Source organism: Poecilia formosa, unplaced genomic scaffold, assembly GCF_000485575.1.
Source record: "Poecilia formosa unplaced genomic scaffold, Poecilia_formosa-5.1.2 Scaffold53, whole genome shotgun sequence".
Lineage (NCBI taxonomy): Eukaryota > Metazoa > Chordata > Actinopteri > Cyprinodontiformes > Poeciliidae > Poecilia > Poecilia formosa.
The window spans coordinates 432569-450103 of NW_006799992.1; the positions used below are offsets into that span (position 1 = coordinate 432569).

The 17535-nt window shown below is 39.9% G+C and overlaps 2 protein-coding genes across 2 annotated transcripts; one reads left to right on the plus strand and one right to left on the minus strand.

The window, feature by feature from the left end:
• Positions 1–1585: 1585 nt before the first annotated feature.
• parp1 (poly (ADP-ribose) polymerase 1) lies at positions 1586–16014 on the minus strand. The gene is made up of 23 exons (XM_007552849.2): positions 15764–16014; positions 14068–14233; positions 13684–13799; positions 13358–13572; positions 9182–9272; positions 8964–9080; positions 7962–8138; positions 7684–7846; positions 6836–6976; positions 6515–6754; positions 6367–6432; positions 6152–6284; positions 5837–6032; positions 5626–5754; positions 5378–5461; positions 4310–4432; positions 4073–4201; positions 3898–3996; positions 3633–3785; positions 3418–3545; positions 3267–3328; positions 2660–2774; positions 1586–2232 (listed from the first exon to the last, which is right to left on the minus strand). Exons 1-23 carry the CDS (start codon positions 15884–15886, stop codon positions 2151–2153), a joined length of 3048 nt encoding a protein of 1015 aa, XP_007552911.1. The 5' UTR covers positions 15887–16014; the 3' UTR covers positions 1586–2150.
• Positions 10192–13346, plus strand: LOC107836360 (adenosine receptor A1). The gene has a single exon (XM_074560040.1). The coding sequence runs from the start codon at positions 11364–11366 to the stop codon at positions 12441–12443; it is 1080 nt and encodes a 359-aa protein (XP_074416141.1). The 5' UTR covers positions 10192–11363; the 3' UTR covers positions 12444–13346.
• Positions 16015–17535: the final 1521 nt, after the last annotated feature.

Genomic DNA, 17535 nt, shown 5'->3' on the forward strand with positions numbered 1-17535 from the left:
ATGGTGAATGGTTAACTTTTTCGCATTTTGCAATGTTACAACCACATACCTCAATGTTATTGGGAAAACCAAGTGATGCATAACTTGTCATGTGAAAAACATGTTTCTCTCATTTTCTTCAAACTAACAATAAAAAAACCTGGAGTATTTGTGTTTACTTCTGTTGTATCTGATTCAGTAGCAAATTGCCTTCATAACTCAAATATACATAGACCCCATGTGAAAAATTAAATCTCTCAAAAAAATATTTTGATCAAAAATTATAGGCATCAGTAACCTTTACCATCCAAAGAGATATTTGGAGCCTTGCTTCTTTAGAATTAATCAAATTTTGCTTTGCAAAACAACAAAAGACACTTCATCTAGTTTTGTAAGTACCTGCTATTTTTTTTTCAGTGGTTAACAAACCAGTCTTACTCCTGTTCTTGGCTTGCAGCTCATAAAACCCCCGATATAAAAAAAATGATTTGAACACGTCAAACTTAAACTAAAAAAGTAAAAAATGTATAATGTAATGTATATACAGACATTATTTGCTTATATTACATTAAGCCACAGAAATATTTTTAAAACTTGATTTTTATTATGTTTATATTTAAAAAAACAACAACAAAAAAAAAAAACGCTGCTCAGTTCAACACCAAAGATAATCTGAGCAACTGCAGAAAGCCTGAAGCCTGCCACAGGTTGCAGATCCCACAAACCGCATCCAATGTGAAAGATGAGTATAAAAACATTCTATGAGGATGAATTATTTGAGCAGGGAATGTTGGTCAGAACTCAAAGATGGTTCAAGCTATATACAGAGAAATGCAGGAAATAAAATGGTGAAAAGAAAAAAAAAAGTGAGACGGTTGAAGATACACTGTCCAGCATAGTGACAATCCATTACCTGAGCTGAGAGGTTTTGAACAAAGTATCTTCTATAGGCGGAAAATAATTCTCTCTCTCTATATATATATATATTTATATTTATATGTAAAAAAAAATGTGACGGTTGAAGATACACTGTCTTATACTATCTATCCATCTATATATATGATTATATTTTCTATTATAATCCTGTGCAGTTGTCCTCCATCCAATCCGATTTGAGATTCACCTAATTTATGAGGAATGGGCAGAAATTTCATTCTCTAGGTTTGTTTAAGAATCATATCGCATAAGTCTTGCAGCTGTAACAACAGCAAAAGGTGGTTCTACAAAAAAAAAATACTTGAAAGGGGGAGAATATAGATGTAGACCTCACTTTTCCATGTATTCTTCCACTGCAGAGTAATATGCTACCTTGTGATAATCTGTGTCATAAAATTACAATCTAATTTGTGGTTTCAATATAGCAACACAAGAAATGGCTAAGGGAACATGAACAGGTTGGCAAGGAACTTTAATAAGGTACGCAGGAAAAACAATCCAGTTTGTGTGAGGTTGATTATGCAAAACAGGAATGAAACCTAAATATCTGGATATAATTATCACGTGGTTTAAAGTCGACCAAGTCCTGGACACTCACATGATCTACCAGAACTTGTCGAAGAATAGAATTTGTTTTTGCGATCAGGAAAAGAAACCAAAGTGACAAATATTTTAGGATGCAACTCGTTTTATTGCCATGGAGGTAAGCAAGAAAAAGGGAACCTTTAAAGGGGAATAACAGCTTGATAGAAAGAACAAACCAAATATGTACATGTCAAACGTTAAAATCGGCAGTCTACAAAATGCGAGAGACTAATTCAGAAAAAAAAAAAGACTAACCACAGGTATGCATGTGTGTAGCGTGCATGGACACAGCTCAAAACGCCTTTTAAACATGAAGGCATGGTATGATAGCATGGTAGATAGGTATGTAACTCTCTTATTAAGGAGAGTTTAATGTTCAGAATCAAACATGATCAACTCCTGATGAACATGGTTTATCATTAGTCCTTTTCCTGCACCGCCGTGTGCACCACACATGAACTAACTGTTGATGCCAAGCGCTACAAGCTACAGAAACTGATGAAAATAAAGTAAAATGACTTCACATGGATTAGGGCATAGTATAGCTTCACTCCTCTATATGCCATCTGCTGCAGAAAATGAAGCCAAGGCATGTAGTTGCAACAGTGGTCTTTTTTTTTCCCCCTTGAAAGGTCCAGACAAGATCCTTTTCACCACAGAGATGTCTGGTAGTTAAACCTGATCTTCAGGAGATACTTCAAGTTTATCTGAGCCACATCATATACAATGTACCTGGAGGAACAGTGGTTAAGAAAAACCGAGATGGACAATGCAGTCCAGTGCATTTTATCATATCCGATATATTCGTCATGTTAAAAATAGAATATTGCATAAATTACGATAATAGAATTATTTTGGGGTTTTTCTATTTTTCTATTAGTCCTGACCACAACACCACTCACCCCTCTGCTCATTCCCACACTCAGCCATTTTTTGACTCCACCCAGTTTGCAGAAATTTTTAAACTTTGCCATGTGAGGGTTTATTTTTTTCCAGATGAGGGTTAGTTAGACTTTAATGATGACATTGCTCTTTTTGTGTGCAGAGGTGAAGAAAAAACTGCAGACAGCAGAAAGAAAACTGGCAAAACAAGAAAACTAAAGGGTCACTTCTCAAAATGACCTTTACATTCACAGGTACTGAGACAACCAAAGGATACTCGTTGTACAGTAGACTTGTGTCATCAATGTTAGTATTGACTCCTTTTCCCAGAGGCACTTGCACCCCGTTCAAAGTGGCAGACGCATTTGGATCAGGAGCGGTTCTACCCAAACCTGGAAATGTCGAAAGAAAAAGTAAAAAGACGAAAAACACAAATGAAACAAAAAATTTTATCTCCAATACAACCTAAATTTATAACCATTATAATATTAACAGTACCCTCTGCAAGAATTGACACCCTTAGTAGCGATGTGCAAAAGGTCTAAACGTAAACTAATCTTCCAACAGAGCAGCACAACCTCACTAAAAATTTCTGAAAAGTCACATTTTTAATTTAAAAACATTGATTCAATGGAGGAGAAAATATCAAAAACCGAAATATCCACAAATTGTGGAATGCCTAACAACTATATTAAAGAGAAGAAGACTTCCTGTCTGATTTTATAAGCATGCTAGAATCTAATTTCATTAACAAAAAAAAAATATGACACAGTGGCCCATTTCCATAATCCACTCTTCCAAATGCATTTTTATTAGGGCTGCACAAAAAGTATGCATCACATGATCAGTCTAGTATTTGATGAAGCAATAGTGAAGGTTCTTACCTTTAACACTGTGCTTCCCCTTTGGTAATTTTGTAATGTGAGAGGCTTTCTTCAGTTCATGCCTGTGTTTGCGAACGCAAAGGATCGTGTTCATTTATACAATCACATCAGCTGTTTTTAAACTAAATATATACATCAAGTCGCCACTTACATGTTGCCTAGAGCGACCTCTGCCAGCAGAATGAGTCCCACAGGGTCCGACTGAGAGGTGTGGCAGTAGTTTGCACTCTTGGACACCATGTCGGCAAAGTACACACCTTTGCCGAACATGTAGCCAGTCTGAAAAGTTAAAGTGGAAAGAATCAGTATTTAAAAGCAACAAAGCGCTGTGACAAAGAACACCTTCTTTGCATACAAGACACTCACCACAGGGGCCTCTGGAGGTGCAATGCGAAGACCCTGAGACAGAATACCAGCGTAGTTTGTGGCGCGAGACCCGTGCCACAGTAGCTGTCGATTGTGTAGCTCCTCGAACGGACTGTAGCGTTGGTGCTCTCCTTCTCGTGTGACTTTGAAGATCTTAAGAGGAGATAACAATGTGAGCTTAAATTTATTGTGTGAAAAGAGGTCTACTTGAAGAAAACAAGCTATTTATGCGGATTTTATAAACAAACGTGTAATAGTGACGTACGTCTTGCACTTCCAGGGTGTAGGTGTTGTGTGTGGCCGCGTGGGTGTTCTTAACGTATTGCATGATGATCTCAGCCTCCTGCGTGGTCTTGTCAATGACCTGCGGATTTATCAAGACACGTTACGCACCTTCCTCGGACAACGGGAAATAAATAAGAAAATGTTTCACCTCTTACCTCGATCTTAGTTTTGAGCTTCTCGTAGTTGATGTCAATCGGATCGTGCTCGTTGTCCTGCGCTCCTCCTCTCAGCAAGCTGTAGGCGACCTCGATGTCCAGCAGGTTGTCCAGCATCTCAACTTTAGCCTGCAGAGGAACATTTGTGAAATGGGCATTTGCTCCCGAATTCAGAACTGCTCTCATCAAAGAGACGTGGCGAGAAGAAGACTGTTGTGAGTGGGACAAAAATGTCACCTGAATGTAATCCAGGTTGTTGAGGAGAGGAGGTTTCTTCATGCCGAAGTCGTGAGGAATGAGGGTGTAGAAGCGATTGGAGAGATCCAGTATCTGTGCCTCAGGTACGCTGTCCGACACAGCCTATAACAACAACAATAGTAAGAGATACAGAGTCTGACAATAAATGAAGCAACAGATCAACATTTCCTAATAAGAAGATATATGTCTGCAAAGAGTTGTGCAGTAGAAGACTGTTTAAAGGACAGTGTAGAGAGGTTGTAATCTTTGTCATAGTCTGTTGTGTAGAGGGGCTCACTGCTGGCAGTGATACAGGTCTACAACATAATCAAGGCTATTTAAGGATGGCGGAAATAACCATAATAAGATGCTGTCAGTCTGCCAAAGCAGAGGGACTGTGGCATTGTCTACAAGTTGGGGCCCTATGATTTCTGCATGGTGAAAAATTCACAGATACAACAAAACCTAAGTAAAAAGAGAAGCCTTGCACAATTTGCTTATGACGACATGCTATCTAATGAATCTGCCTTTTCTTATAAAAATAATAAATAAAAAATTAGAAAGAAAACCTTTTCCAACTTTTGCAATAGCGTTTCGAATGAACCAACAGCCACAGACTATATTGGTCACTGCAGCTTTCTTTCATTGGCTGCACACGATGAACCAAAGCTGCATGCTGTGGCCTGAATCATCAGCGAGACGTATCAAAACAGGGAGGAAGCAAACTGCTCAATCATCAAAAAAAACCTATGTAAAAAAATAGAGACGCTGTTTTACCAAAGACGTTTTGTAGCCATCTGTGCTGAAGAGACAGCAAATTTAGTTGAAATATTTTCAAATATTAAGTTTATGCGAAGAAAATTTGGGGTTCTTCACATTCATGTAGCATATGAAACATGCTACAACTTTTTTTTTTCTACACAAAAATATTAATGAACTGTTGCGAAACCTGATGAAAATCTGCTGAAAAATGTGATTATAATTTCAATTTAAAAGAAAAAGTCTTGATATTCTTGCCATATTACCCAGATATAGCAAGAATATCAGATATTTATGTTTATAACCAACCTGTTGTACTTCAGTCAGAAGAGCGTAGGCACTCTGGATTTGTCTCTTACTCAGTTTGCCAAGCGGCATCTTCTGCAGATCAATCTGTAAACAGGACAAGAACAAAAAGACCTCACTAATTGTAAAACTAAAACAGCATCTTACATTTGCAATACAACAACAAAAAAAAAACTATTTAAAAAAGGCTCAGCAATTAATATTTACTACTTAGTCAAAACTGCTGATAAAATGGGGAAAAGAAGGGTCACCTCAAACTCAACCATGGCCTTCTTCATGCTCTCTACGTCAAAGATCATCTTGATCAGATCCTGAACTGGTTTGTCCAGCTTAGACTTGGTGCCAGCAGAGGCCGTCAGCCGTTTCACCGCTTCCTCGTCCTGAAAAGAGAGCATTGCAAAACAAAAACCTCAAACGGCATTGGAAGGTTTGTTTTTGGGGTTTGCGGGTCTGTGTTGGTACCTGTCCATAGTCAATCTCCAAAGGGTAGAACTTGTTGGGATATTTAGTGAAGTTGGAGGTACCCCAGTCATTTCCAGTCTTTTCCTTATAAACACTAAGGAAATTATCCAGCGCAGAGTTCTTGTCGTGGAATTTGTCCAACTTGTTGCCTCCGATGGTGGTGCCCACTCTGCCCCAAGACCTGAAAACCCAGTATCTACAAAACACATAGGAGAAGAACACATGGGTCAAAGTGGTCGCGAAGGGAAATAACAGCCTGAGAAGCAGCTTAAGTACCTACTGTGTGAATATCACACTACAACAAAGGGATGTTACCTTTTTTGTACGTCATCCTCCAGCAGCTGCAGCTTATAATAAGAGTTTGTTCCTCTGACGATGTCCACAAGACCCAAAGTAGCACTGTACATCTTCCCATTCTGCTCCAGGACATGGGCACTGTTTTCAAGACCTGCAAAAACACCCATTAAAGTTAAAGGAAAACACGACAAAAGGCAAAGATTACAATTACAGTCCGGGAGTTTTATATCTACCCGAGTCTGGATCCACAGCAGCTCCGCCTTTGACTGTGAGCTTCATCTTCTTGGCCTTACTACCACCTGTATGTTGACAGCTTCACTTATTAATGACCCTCCTTTAGCACTTACACCACCAATAACTACTGCAACTACCACCGTTTACCTTCTTCCTCCTTTACCCTGCCGGTGCTCTTAGCAGACAGAGCTCCAGATTTGGAGGTTGCAGCTGGAGCCTGAGGTTCCGCCTTAACTTCTGCGCCCCAGGGTGAGATGGCGTGAAGAGACACCAGCTCCTGGAGAGCTTTACCCGATGACTTGACGTCCGTGAGGAAATCCTCCGAGACGACTCGCACGCCTGCGTCTCTCACTTCCTCCATCTTCTTACCCATCTTCTCCACCTCCTCTGAAAAGATGGTTACAAAAACAATGTCCCATTAAAAGTTACATTTCCGATCGTCACAGGCCAAAGTAGATTGTTACTCACTCTTAGAGCTGAGACAGAGAGAGGCCTTATTGGCAGTGCCGGTAATTTTCCCACCCAGTTCTTCCACGGCTGCCTTCAGATCATCTTTGTTTTTCGATAACTTGCCGACAGCCAGCAGCTTCATACCAGTTAGAGGTTTGTCTATTTAATAAAAGGTAGAGAACAATTTCCATAACTCACCCTTTGAATCCAAAAAAAGAATCCATTTGGATAAATGTATTTGAATGAAAAGAAAACTAAATAAATGCTAGCTTCATCACAAGGCTTTGCAAAAGGAACTAAAGTGGAAATTGAAGGACACGTGGCGTTTAAAACCTCAAATGCTTGGGATGAATTTGAGTGAGTCACGTCTGTTGATGTGCCAGAGCTGCAAACCCCGAAGTGAAAATTTGCTCAAGCTCAGTCAGGTCCAGGATTTGATTAGACCATTCTAACACATGTAACCTTAATCTAAATTAGGGTTGCAAACAATTAATTGTCTTAATGGTTTATTTGAATAAAATCAGTTCCAATCGATTAATCTCTGCTTAGACCTTCGTTTGTGTTTTAATTTGGCCGCCACCCAGAAGAGGGCGCCGTTAGTCATCCTTAAGTGCAGCCAGTCGATGTGCAAACTAAGCAACTTTGTGTCTGTATTTAGCAACAGTTTCTTTCTCAAAATTGAACACCATGCATCATTTCATCCCACTTCGCAGATCGTCTGCATTCGCCCACATTATAAACACAAAACATGAGAAGGTTCAAAGAGCTGTGAAAACATTTTCATGCCACAATAAATGAGAGGACATTAGATATTTAAAAATAGATGCCCACAGTGTCCTAGAAACAAAAGTTCAGTTTTCCCTGACCTGAAGGCGCTGCTTCCAGCAGTCGCTCGCTGGGCGCACTGGAAGCGCTCGCCAGGGTTTCGGCTTTCGCTGGTTTCAGAGTTTGAGCGGGAGCCTCCTTGGGGTAAACCCTGTCCTGCCTCTTGAATTTAAATTTCTTTAGAAAAGAAACTTCGTGGAACTCCTGAAATGACACGTTGAAACGGCCAAACGAAATAGAAATAAAAATCCAAAGCAAGTGTGTTTTTTTTGTTGTTTTTTTTTCACTTTCGGAATGCTAATAACAAACAGCGACCCACCTTAGGGACGACAAAGTCTTTGCGTGAAGGAGTTTTGGTTTTGAACACACACTTTGTCCAGGCCGAAATGTCTCCAGAGCAGTAATACAAGTCTCCTTTAAACACCAGCTGGCCCTTGCACTCCTTACAGCACTCCAGAGCACCGAAGGCCATGCCGTCAGCCAGGCTGTCCAGCACCTGGCAGACGACATTCTCTTCAGACTCTAGGAAACCCCAAACCACTGACATTCACGTAAAAAAAAACAATAAAAAATCTATTTCTAACCATTTCAACTGTTTTGAAAACACATGCATTGAATCTGGGGTTTCATTTTACAAACTACAGAAATTTAAACATGTGGAAGAAACCCTAAAATAAATTTTAATTTTTCAAAACAACCTTTTACCTCTTTAAAATGCTATACTTTTAATTTCATACCAACTCAAAGTCCTAGATTTTTCAAGCATTTTAAAAAAAAAAAAAACATTGTACAAATTTGAGAACAAACAAATTACCTTTGTTTTTATTACCTTATTAAAAGCTGCTTCAAAGTTGGTGTTTTTTTAAATCTGTACCAACTACGATCAACACCAACTAAAGCCTATTATACGTTGACTTGTAAAGTCTGCATTGAATTATTTTACACCAAATACAGACTCTTTAAAGCTGAGATTGTGCATCTCAGACTGACTCATTTTTTGAGTAAAAGTAATAAAAAAAATGTAATTAAATTAAAAATGAAAGTGTCAGTGCAAACACCGAGATTCTGGTCTAAGAATGTTTAAAGGCCAAAAATAATCATGAAACTCCCTTTGTCTAATTTTGAATGAATGTGTATTTATGCCAGTAATTCTTGAAAAACAAACCTAAAACATGTTACGTCAAATGAAAGATACAGTAGACCTAAATAAAAATTAGATTGAATTATGGTGCTGCTACGAAAGATTAATATATTTTATGAATCTTATGCACATTTATCATGGGTACACACATTTTTTTTATTTATTTTTTTATTTTCTTACGTTGGACTCTCCGGAGGGAACATCCTGGCCGTTTGCAATCAGCAGCTCCTTCATGTCGTTGACGGAGCAATGTTTCTTCAGCTTGTCTTTAATACCCCAAATCAGTTGGCTTTGAGTCTGTTTACGTATGCAGACATGATGTGCATTACCCAAACCAGTCTATCAAGGCCAAAGATCTCTAAACATTACCACATGTGTAAAGAAGCAAACAAAAGTACCTTCAATTGCTCCTCGAGCTTCTTCTTCTCCTCTTCTTCCTCTTTCTTTTGCTTCTTTGATGCTCCGTCCACCTCGTCGGATTTGCGCTTCCTGTGGGAACAAACCCAAGTTTAGTCGCAAACTTTGGCGGATGTTCAGAGCTCAGAAAGGACGAAGGAAAAAAGGTCAGAAAACATCATCATCAACTTCCTAAATGAGGCGCAGTGGGACAGAGCACAACAACAAAGGTGAGAACCAAACAAGCCTGAATCTGACACCTTTATTCATTAAAACTAATTCATTAGGGCCCCATCGGTTAGCGGACGTGCATCCAAACGCAAGCTGGTGCACGTCTGCGCCTTCCCCGGCGTCGCTGATGATGTCCGGACAGGAAAAATCACCGTCCCAGAGAGACCATTAACGGAGCGTTAATGACCGCCCGTCAGGAGCGTCCTCACTCTGATTTATTTCCACTTTAGGAAAAACAAGACAAAAAAAAAAAAACCCTCCCTGATCGGACAGCAGGTGACAGGAGGAGTAAAGGAAGAAGCTATTTAAATCTGAATCTTGCAGATCTGTTCATAAAGAAGATGGCTGTTGTCTGGGCGACACAAATGATGCTCCAACAATCCTGAACGACGCATTATGAAACGGTGAGAAACCATACAGCTGTAATGCATCATATTATTAAAGATAATCACACTTTAATGCAATGACAAAAGTTTTACAAGGATACCGACCAGAAAAAGTTGACATTCCAGCTATTTTAAAGTTATTTAATTAGCCATTACTGCATTTTAGGTTTGCTTTCTTGGTGTTTTCATGGGTTGTTTTAATTTGGTCCAATTTAGTTGATTTGTTTTCCCCTTCAAGTCCTCCGAACCTTTCAGTTCTTCTGAGAAAGTCCTTCTGTTGGTTCCTTGGGTTGAGAAGTTAAGTTCAAGGTGAGGAGTTCTTAAATTACAACTGGCTCTGAAATTTTTAAAGCAAATTCACTTTAACTTTGGTCTTATACTTAGTGCATGTTTTGTTTTATATCATTTGTTTGTTCACTTTTTATTTAATCATTTTTATTCCTACTTGATATTTTAAATTCCACCATCTTTATTCCACCATAAAGATAAGAGAAGTTAGGTTCTCTTGTCTTTGATGATAAATTGTATATAAACGTTTAGAATGTTTATCTGACGTTTCCACGTTAAATTCCAGTTCTGCATTTTATGTAACTTGTTTTTTTTTTTTATAGTTTTCAAATAATTAATATTGTTACAGTGACTGAAGTGAGAAGGAAAAAATATTTTTGATAGAAGCAGTTTTAAATGTATCGGAAAATTCATTGCAAGATTATTCCAATTTTTGGATTCACCCAAATGTCCCCTAATATTAGTCCAGCATATGAAATTGTCTGATTTTTGTCAAACTCGAAAAGCAAAAAGTGAAAAGAATTTTGCTTTACAATACTTTGCAAAAGTATTCCCACATTTTGTCATGTTACTACCACAAACTTTTCTGTATTTTAATCAGGAGTTTTTGACAGACCATCACAAAGTGCTACATAACTGTAAATCGAAAGGGAAATGCTAAAATATTTTAACACTTCTTGCATATAAAATCTGAAAAATCTGGCATATATTTGTATGCCAGATTTTGCTACTTTAACTTTTAAACCCCAAAATTGTTCCAGAGCAACAAATCGACGTCAGAGGTCATAAATCATCAGTCACCGTGAACCCGGCTGATCGACTGATTGACTCTAGTTTTGGGATGGTTTTCTTCAGCTGGGACAGAAAAGCTGGACGATGGGAGGTGGAAGAAGCTTCAGGAAATTAAGAATCGCTTTGCAAATTTGATCTCCATCCAACCTGATTAAAATTCAACTGTTGTATAAAAAATATGGACAAAAACTTCAGTGTCTTATTGTAAAAAGCTGGTGGAAGCGTTAGCGTACGCTAAATGCCTCACAGCTGCAACTGAAGCGAAATGTGATATTACAAACTATCGACTCAGAGAATGAATACAAACAGACGCCATATTTTGCAGGTTAGTTGTAAAAACAATCAGGTATTTTTATTTTTTCCTTCTGCTTCACCCTAATGTCCTTCTGATCTCGGTTATGACAATACTTTTATAAGACACAGTTTATTTGTTTTCAAAAATAAAATCCGACTTTGATTGACTGGTCTAATTTGTCTTTTTAGGTGAATGATGGAGAACCCGACGGCTCTTCTGTTCCTAAGCACCAACTCGTCTCACGGAGATCCACTGAACGTCTCATTGTTTCCCGTTTCCCTGTCTCCATCCCGTCCACCTGCCGACGTTGCCGTTTCCCCCAACGTGCCGTACATGACGGCTGAGCTCATCATCGCCCTTTTGTCTACTCTGGGTAATTTGCTGGTCTGCGCCGCAGTGGGTCTCAACCGCAAGTTACGCACCGTCACCAACTACTTCCTGGTGTCGCTCGCAGTCGCAGACATCTGCGTGGGCGTGATCGCCATCCCCTGCGCCATCCTGACGGACACCGGCTTACCGCGTTACAACCTCTACCTGTGCCTCCTCATGCTCAGCGTTCTGATCATGTTCACGCAGAGCTCCATCTTCAGCCTCCTGGCGGTGGCCGTGGAGCGCTACGTCGCCATCTTCATGCCCTTCCACTACCGTGTCCTGATGACGCCTCGCAACGCCGTCCTGGTGATCCTCGCCACGTGGTTGCTGGCCTTCCTCATCGGGCTGGTGCCTCTCATGGGTTGGCACAAGACGCCGCCCGATTCGGGCTACTGCTTCTTTGTGCTGGTGGTGGACATGACCTACATGGTCTATTTCAACTTCTTTGCCTGCGTGCTGGCGCCCCTCGTCATCATGTTCCTCATCTACGCTCAGATCTTCGTCACGGTCAAACAGCAAGTGCGGCGGATCGGGCCGGAGCAGCGGAGCCGCGCCGAGGGCCAGGGCCGAGCGGCGGCCAGCATGCGGCGGGAGATGAAGATGGCCACGTCTCTCTTCCTGGTTCTTTTTCTCTTCACCGTCTGCTGGATCCCTCTTCACATCATCAACTGCTTCCTGCTGCTCTGCCCGCGCTGCCCCGTGCCGTTCGAGCTGCTGCTCGCCGCCATCATCCTGTCGCACGCCAACTCTGCCGTCAACCCGTTCCTGTACGCGTACACCATGACGGCTTTCAGAGACACTTTCAAGGCTATTTTCTTGTGCTGCGGGATGTTGGGAGACGGAGAGGAGTCGAACCAGCAGAACAGAGGAGAAGAAAGAAACACCAGGTCGAACCAGTGATCCACAACAGACACTGACCCTGTAAATATTACTGTCCGTTCTTCCAAGCAGAAATTCTAAATATTAAAGAACTTCCTCCTGGTCCGTACTGGGAGGAGAAATCTGCGCTAAAGTTTAAATCAGACCAAAAAAAAAAAAAAAATCAAAATCAAACCTGTCCCGGACCGAGTTCATAAGCATTGGGCCTGATCCAACCTGGCTAATTTTAATTAGAGGTGAATTTTAATTACGTGATGAAGTAAACTCGACATATTATTTTAAGATTTCATGACATACAGAACATAGCATTCTCCAAGCACGTTCTACGTGTGCTGTCGTCATGTTAAACGCGCCACTTCGCACAAAGTTTGGAATGTGCTTTGTCACCAGACACGCTCCACAGCATCCTGTTCATAACTCTTCAACGAGCCGCCGGCTCCCGGTCAGCTGCGTGTAGTTCAGTGTCCGTGTCAGAGATGATACTCAAAAGGGATTTGCGTTTATCGATTTCAGTTACCTCGGCCATGCACTCTGTGCGGACAGTTGAAAGCGTCCGTGCATCTGCACCACGTATAGTCGGGGGTGTGAATTTGTAATCTGTCAAAATGACGGACAGGCTTCAGATTTTTCCTGGCGATTTAAAAAAAAAAACAAAAAAAAACTTTAAAAAAAAAAACTGTCAAATAAGGAATATATTCCGTTACCCTTGCTTTTAATGTACTGCTAATATAGTATGGAAAAAAAGGATGCTGAAATGAAAAATCTGCAGAACGTGCCAATTGTTTCATCTGAATACCTGATAGAAAATCAATTACTAAAATAATGTACAGTTGCAGCTCTAGTCTCCATATTTATTCTCCAGGCCTGTAAAGCACTCTGATCTCAGGCTTTACCCAGACTGTTTAGGAACCTGTTTGCTCCGTTTTTCCTCTCACCCTTCGGATTTGACAGCAGGCAGCCTCTTCTTCAGCTCCTCCTGGTCTTCCGCGCGCAACGCATTGAATCCCTTCAGCTGGGCGGCGCCGTATTCGGGCCTGAACACCAGCTCCTCCCGGCGGGACACGAAGCACGCCGTGTGGTACCAGCGGTCGATCAGGCCCAGCTGAGGCTTCTCCGGGTCCACCGTCTTCTTGGACACACGAATCTGGTCCTGAACGAGAGTCCAGAAGATGCCAGACGTGTGAAAAAAATAAAAATTAAAAAATCTCTGATAAGCAAATAAATTTAGTTATTGTCCAACGGGCGCAAGATGGGTGCAAACCTTTTCTATTTTCTGCTCGCAGCCTTTGCACGTGCTGCGGTTCGACTTGGCATATTCCACCGCAAAATCGTTCAGAGTCTTTTCTCCTTTAGCTGCACTCTTCTGGCTACCCTTTCCTGGAAAAATGACAACGTATATTAAAAAATTAATTAACTAAATCCAGCAATATCTTTAGAACAATAAACAGGAAAAGCCAATTATCATAACAAACAAATCAGCAGAAGTTTGTTTTTCCACTTTGCACTGCGATTGCTAAATAAAAAAAATTAAAAAAAAACAACACACACTGTTGACTTAACAAGACCTTTTACGAGCTGTTCAAAGCAAGATAGCTTAATTAGGTCCGCTCAGACGAGCCATTGTCTTCACGAACCGAGCACCGACCTATTCCGACTGCTCCGCCGCTCTCGATGGCCTTTTTCACCTTCTCCTGGTCCTCCCAGCGCAGATCGGAAAACCCGGCGATGTCGGCCGTGGACTGAGGCGCCGCTCGCAGCCAAAAGCAGGAGAAGTGGTGCCAGTGGGGGACCTTCCCGTCAAACATGGGCGACTGCAGGACGAACATCACAAAGAGTCCACAGAACGTTTACGACGAAGCAACAGCAAACGTTAGATTTTGGGGGGCGGGTGGGTTTCAGCGAGGAGATGTAAACACAACCACTTGACGTTTGTGCTCCCGTAAAAGATTTAAATGGTCCTTATTTTGTTATTTGAAAACAAAAAAGGTTGAATAAATAAAACGTGGTCATATTTTGAAAGTATAACTGAAATAATTACAACTGGATTATTTACTGTGCATCTGCACCAAGTTGAAAATATTTCGAAAACTATAATAAATCTAAAATCTTTCTAACAGCTTCCTATTAACGGTTTAATGGCTGAACAGCATGGGAATTCATTCTTTCAATAATAACTTGATTTACCGAATGTAAAGAATATTTTTCCTTCGTTATGTTTTTAATTTACATCTTGTACAAAAAGCAAGGAATTATTTGTGTTCAGATATACGTATATTTGAAATTAATAAACATATTTACAAGTTTTGTTTTGACTGACAGCTCAATTTTTTTTGACAAAATATTTTATCTGCCTTATTGTATCAGTTATTTTTGAATGAGGTATGTTTTTTTTATTTACACTGAAAAAGGAGGATGCTTTGATTAAACCCCAAATTTACACACACAAGCTGGAAAGGTGCACCAGTAGTTTTACTAAATCAAAACAGAAGGCGACTAATTCGTTTAGAAATGAAAAAGAAAAGAATATCTAAGGAGATTCGAATATTTGTAGCTTTTCGGATAAGAAGTGATCATCTTCGGTTACACTGTCAATTATGTAAATAAATCAATCAAATGAAAATTTCTAGTCAGAAAATGGCTACGCTTTTTTTTTTTTTTAAATCTGATTGATCCTGCAAAGTCAGAGGATGAGTAGGAAAAAAATAAAACATTTTATGAATTTTTTTCATTAGTTCTCATTCAATAACATTGTCAGCGCCAATTAGGTGATAAAACTGGTAGAACTGCTGACTTTTGCTGAAAGTACGGACTCACTAATTAAACCTGAACTAAATAATTACCCTTTTAGAGTTTAAAAAAAAAAAGGAGAATGATTGCAAAGCTGGAGCTGCTCCACGGGCCATGAATCAGGAGGCTGACTTTAAGAAGCCTCATAAGCAGGTTTTAGACTCTTAAAATAATTATTTCTCCATGGGGAGGAGCAGCAGTGTGCACTGGTTGGAGGAGGCGTCGATTCAGTCTAAACTTTATTATTCTGTGCCTATTTACTGATATATACCTTTTGAGTCGTCCAGGGAAACACAAGACAACAAATGCAAAGAAAAGCTGAGCGGTTCTTTGTGAGCAACAACTTAGCACACAATGTCAGCCATTTAAACTGGGGCCTCACTGAGCTGAACAGAAACCACTTTTTCATCATCACTCTCCAGCTTTCCAACTAGTTCACAATGACTCCATGTGTTCACAATAAGCCAAACCAGTTATAAGCCAGCTTGCATTTAGTTAGCTGCCCCACAGGGGAGATTTCTTGGATAAATCAACAGCAGACGTCACTATCTCACCTGCACCATGATGGCCATCCTCAGCGAGTCTTTAGCGATGCTATCTTTGCATTTCTTGCAAGAGGCGCGGCCGCTTTTAGCGTACTCCGCCTTGTACAGCTTCTCCTCCTGGTTGTCCGCCATAGCTGTGTGTGGTGATGAAGCAAAACAAAGCGAAGAGACTGTGAGAGCAACTTTCTCCCGGCCGGCGACACAACAATCACGAGCAGAGGAGTCAGCGAAGCCCGCGTGCCTCCACAGAGAGGAAACTGCACGAAGAGCACCCACTCTGAACAGATTTTCAAAAACCTTTTTAAGTAATAAAAAAAACTACGTTATTATTATTATTATTATTATTATTATTATTATTATTATTATTATTATTATTATTGAGCAAATATAAATGTCTGAGCTTTGTCTGAGGAATGCTAACACTGCATGTTTAGGGTTATTGTCCTTCACCGCAGCATTAAGCCTTTTGCTGTCCATCTCAGGGTTCATTTAGCCTTTCTCTGATGTCTCTGTGGTAATCTTCCCACCAGTCATGACCGTCTTCCCCATTCCTATTGAAGTTGCCACCATTGTGTTTCATCATGAGTTCAGGGCACAAAAGCTTTTCATTGAGAGACTCAAATTAAGCAATAACTTGTAATGTGACAAGCTGCAAACAGGACTTCTTGTCCCTTCCCCCAAAATGCCAGATTTGTGTGGTCCATGACTAATAGTTATCAGCAGATTCTCACCTGAACTGTTTCTTCAGTTCCTCAGAGTTTCCTTGGGTCTTCTCAGCTGCTTTTCTGATTAATGCTATCCTTTCCATACTTTTTTCCATTTTCAAACAACGGATTAGCAGTGCTCTGTCATAGATTCAAAGTTTGAAAACTTCTCGATTACAACTTAATCCCTGACCTGTCTGGTGTATCCTTGGTCTTCCTGACGCTGCCTGTTCAATAATATTGTCTAAAAAAGACCTCTTGAAGTCTTCACATAACAGTAGTTATGTGAAGGTGAGGTTACTGAGGTAAAACTGCACAAAGGCACATTCTAGTTACTAATTATATGACAACTAAATGCAGCTGGTTGCACAGAATTTTATTTAGGAGCATCATAGTAATGGGGGGTATAAATATAAATGTATATATGTATTTTTTTTTTTGGTATATTTTATTGAAGATTTTTCTGTGTATTTCACATTTTATTACTCTACCATCTTTCTGTTTCCGCATCTTTCATTTATGTGTTCACACTGCGTCAGGTAATCTTTAACTGTTGTATATCTTTATTATTTAGTATTAACTCCTGTTGTTGTTCCCTAACAAATCTTATTTCACATCAACTAATTTGTATTGTTTTCAGACTATTTCACGTCTCTGTATTTTATATTCTGGGGGAAATCTGCTGGTCTGAACCTTAGTTCCTTAGGTCTTTAGCTATTATCTTTTGTGATTACAGTCTTTATACCAGCAAGTGAACCATCTTCGAAATAGACGATTGTCAGCGAATACCCGCGGTAGCTGCAGTCATGACTAATGGAGATGCAGAAAAGTCGAGCTCAGTATTTCACTAATACACAATACGATTTCTTTACACAAATCTAGTGCTAGTGCTCTGATAAAATTTAAGAGAGAAAAAAAGAACTTCTACATGTTAATGGTATTGGATTTATAATCCACACTCTCATTTAAGATTAACCTTAAATCCTGAAGCAAATTTTCTGGAGGATTTCTTTATAAAAAATAATTTAAGACTGGTACTAAGTTGGAGGAAGAAATTACATAAACATTGAAATGAGT

Coding starts and splice junctions, on each gene's coding strand:
- parp1 (XM_007552849.2), bottom strand. CDS start 15,886: ATGGCGGACAACCAGGAGGAGAAGCTGTACAAGGCGGAGTACGCTAAA. Junction 13,800..14,067: donor CGGCGGAGCAGTCGGAATAG/GTCGGTGCTCGG, acceptor TCATTTTTCCAG/GAAAGGGTAGCCAGAAGAGT. Junction 13,573..13,683: donor GCGAGCAGAAAATAGAAAAG/GTTTGCACCCAT, acceptor ACTCTCGTTCAG/GACCAGATTCGTGTGTCCAA.
- LOC107836360 (XM_074560040.1), top strand. CDS start 11,364: ATGATGGAGAACCCGACGGCTCTTCTGTTCCTAAGCACCAACTCGTCT.